This window comes from Priapulus caudatus, unplaced genomic scaffold, assembly GCF_000485595.1.
Source record: "Priapulus caudatus unplaced genomic scaffold, Priapulus_caudatus-5.0.1 Scaffold358, whole genome shotgun sequence".
NCBI classification, from domain to species: domain Eukaryota; kingdom Metazoa; phylum Priapulida; class Priapulimorpha; order Priapulimorphida; family Priapulidae; genus Priapulus; species Priapulus caudatus.
This window is the reverse complement of record NW_014577419.1, coordinates 103,187-105,917: the sequence shown is the minus strand read 5'-3', so window position 1 is coordinate 105,917 and position 2,731 is coordinate 103,187. Positions and strand designations below refer to the sequence as shown.

Genomic DNA, 2,731 nt, shown 5'->3' with positions numbered 1-2,731 from the left:
ACACACACACACACACACACACACACACACACACACACACACACACACACACACACACACACACACACACATACACACACACACACACATACAACACAACACGCTCATTACACGCACATGCGAGATTGGAACGTAGATTGTATGCGGGACCCGCTGTCATAAAAGAGCAACAGAGACGAATTTTTTATACTTGCATTAAATTACGTTCGGAACAGCATTTCGTATGTGCGTGCCGGGGTTGGGGACACCACACGCATTATCACGTGCGAACGTAAGCGTTTCCATTGTTGTAGAAGGGCTTTAAAGTGATTACGTCACCGTAAATAGTAAACATTAAAAAAAAAATTCCCATTTTTTCACAAAATATAAGTAATTCTGTTCACTTTTTATGGTTAAATTGCTGCATTATACTTCCTATTTTACTATATTGTTCGATGTGAACATACACTCGTGACTCATACATAGCCCATAGCCAGCAATTAATGTCCGGAACATTAGCCTCGTTCACATGAGACCTCGGATTTATGAAATACGGTATTTGCGAAATACCGAATCTGAGACAAATACGCGGCCGAGCGTTCACACGCTGATTCGAGGCTCCAGAAATACGGTATTTGCGAGCTGCGAGCTGCTTTAAACAATCAAGCAAACAATGCGAAATAAACAATGCAATGCGCACCAACTGCCGATAAAGTACGTAGACTGGTCCGCGCTCGACAGTTCGACTCGCGTTACACTGGAACTGTCGAGCGCGGACCAGTCTATAAAATACGCGGCTTCAGAAATCCGGTATTTCAGCGTTCACACGAGAAATGCGCGATCCGGTATTTCTCAAGCACGGCAAATTATTCGGGGTCTGGGAAGCCGCGTATTTACATCAAATACCGGATTTGTTTAGATACCGTATTTCTTGGACCGCGCATTTTGCCTCGTGTGAACGCTAAATACCGGATTTCTTGCTACGTGTGAACGCGGCTATTAGCTATAATATCAAATCGTCCAGGTTTTTTGGATTTTTAACTAGTTGAGAAACAATCCTATCAGGTAAGAATTTGACGATACGTTTAGTCCCGTTAGTTCTTACTTTTAATTGTTAAAAATTACAACAAACATTTTACAAATTTTACCATAGAAAATTCGTGACGTAGTCAATTTAACATTAAACAAGCTTCAAAGCTTTATGCAACATGTGATGCCAGTAGCATGCAATGCATTTCTTACACGCGTAGGCTATTTGGGAGAAAGGTTAGTCTCTCACGCTTTGCAATTCGCAGAGCTTCGATGAATTCCCGATTTCAAATGAAAGCTACTATCTTCAGAGTCTGCGTTCCCAGCCATACCAGCGGCAAAACTGGTAGAGGTTTTCTTCACGGTTCGTAATAAAAGTCAAGTAATTAACTTGTTATTACTGTAAATTTATATGCGCAGGCCAAATAGTGTAATGGTAAGAAGACTAATTCCGATGTGTATTTACGCTGAAACATTAATTATAGCTAAGCGTTGTTTATTTGAAAAACTGAAATGAAAAAAAGCTAATTAACACGATTTTGTTAAGGATATTCGTGATCATTGTGCGTGTGGCTGGTGCAATGCTTATCCGAGTTTTTTTGCATGTGAAAATGTAGGCACTTTGTCTGGCCGTCAGCGTTGCAAGATCATGTCTGTCTGATGGCATCAGGAGAGTGACAATGCCTTGTAGTAAAATAACATCAGGAGTAGATAATAGAAGACCATCTATTATTTACTCCTGATAACATGTCAAACAAAAATAAATTGCTTTTATTCACTCCTGACGTCTGCCTTTATTTGCTCCCGATGTTTAACTGTATTTTTGTATGATTAACTGTATTTAATGTATTTTTTAACTGATAACGTATGTTTGCTGAAGGGCCACGACGCCGCCTATTGCCATTTATCATTGCGAATCACGTCTCTTTAGGCAATCCCTGCCCTTCCCCCCGTCCATTAGTGCACGTCGATTGTTGTATATACAAAGCCCCCAACTCCCAGCTTTGTCTGTATGTATTATTTCTGCGTCACCGGTCGGTCAATTAACACTTGATGAATAATGAAAGCGCGCGAGCGGATGGAGCGTGACTACGCTCCGGGTCGGGCGGCCATGACGGTCATTCGATATTCCTCGCTTGAAAACACTGGCGCCCCCTATGCAGATGTTCCTCGGGGCTGTGTCGTCACGCGAACAGTGGCGCCATCTATGAAGACGTTCGCTTGTTGTACAGGTGAACACGAAGGACGTCGTCGACGTGTGGGAGGCGATCCTCACGCTGCTGGCGCCCTCTGTAACGACGTTCGCTTGTTGTACAGGTGAACACGAAGGACGTCGTCGACGTGTGGGAGGCGATCCTCACGCTGCTGGCGCCCTCTGTAACGACGCTCGCTTGTTTTACAGGTGAACACGAAGGGTGTCGTCGACGTGTGGGAGGCGATCCTCACGCTGATGTTCTTTCCGATCCTCGTCATCATCGCGTACGTCGCAGACCGCGACTTCTGCGGGAGAAAGGTTTCCGTGACGATGAGCGCGCTCGAGCTGGGAATCAGTAAGGCCTTCTTCTTTCTCTCTCTCTTTTTCTCTCGCTTTCTTTCTCTCTCTCTCTCTCTCTCTCTCTTTCTCTTTCTCTCTCTCTCTCTCTCTCTCTCTCTTTCTCTTTCTCTCTCTCTCTCTCTCTCTCTCTCTTTCTCTTTCTCTCTCTCTCTCTCTGCGCGACGCCGC

The 2,731-nt window shown here is 44.3% G+C and overlaps 1 protein-coding gene across 1 annotated transcript in view; it reads left to right on the top strand.

Annotated features, from left to right (window-relative positions):
- Positions 1–2,731, top strand: part of LOC106809483 (sodium/calcium exchanger 1-like) — a gene marked incomplete at its 3' end in the record, with an annotated part of 31,355 nt that overhangs the window by 22,484 nt on the left and 6,140 nt on the right. Inside the window, exon 6 of the mRNA XM_014812572.1 lies at positions 2,410–2,558. Within this exon, the coding sequence (XP_014668058.1) occupies positions 2,410–2,558 (149 nt within the window). The remainder of the gene's footprint in view (positions 1–2,409; positions 2,559–2,731) is intronic.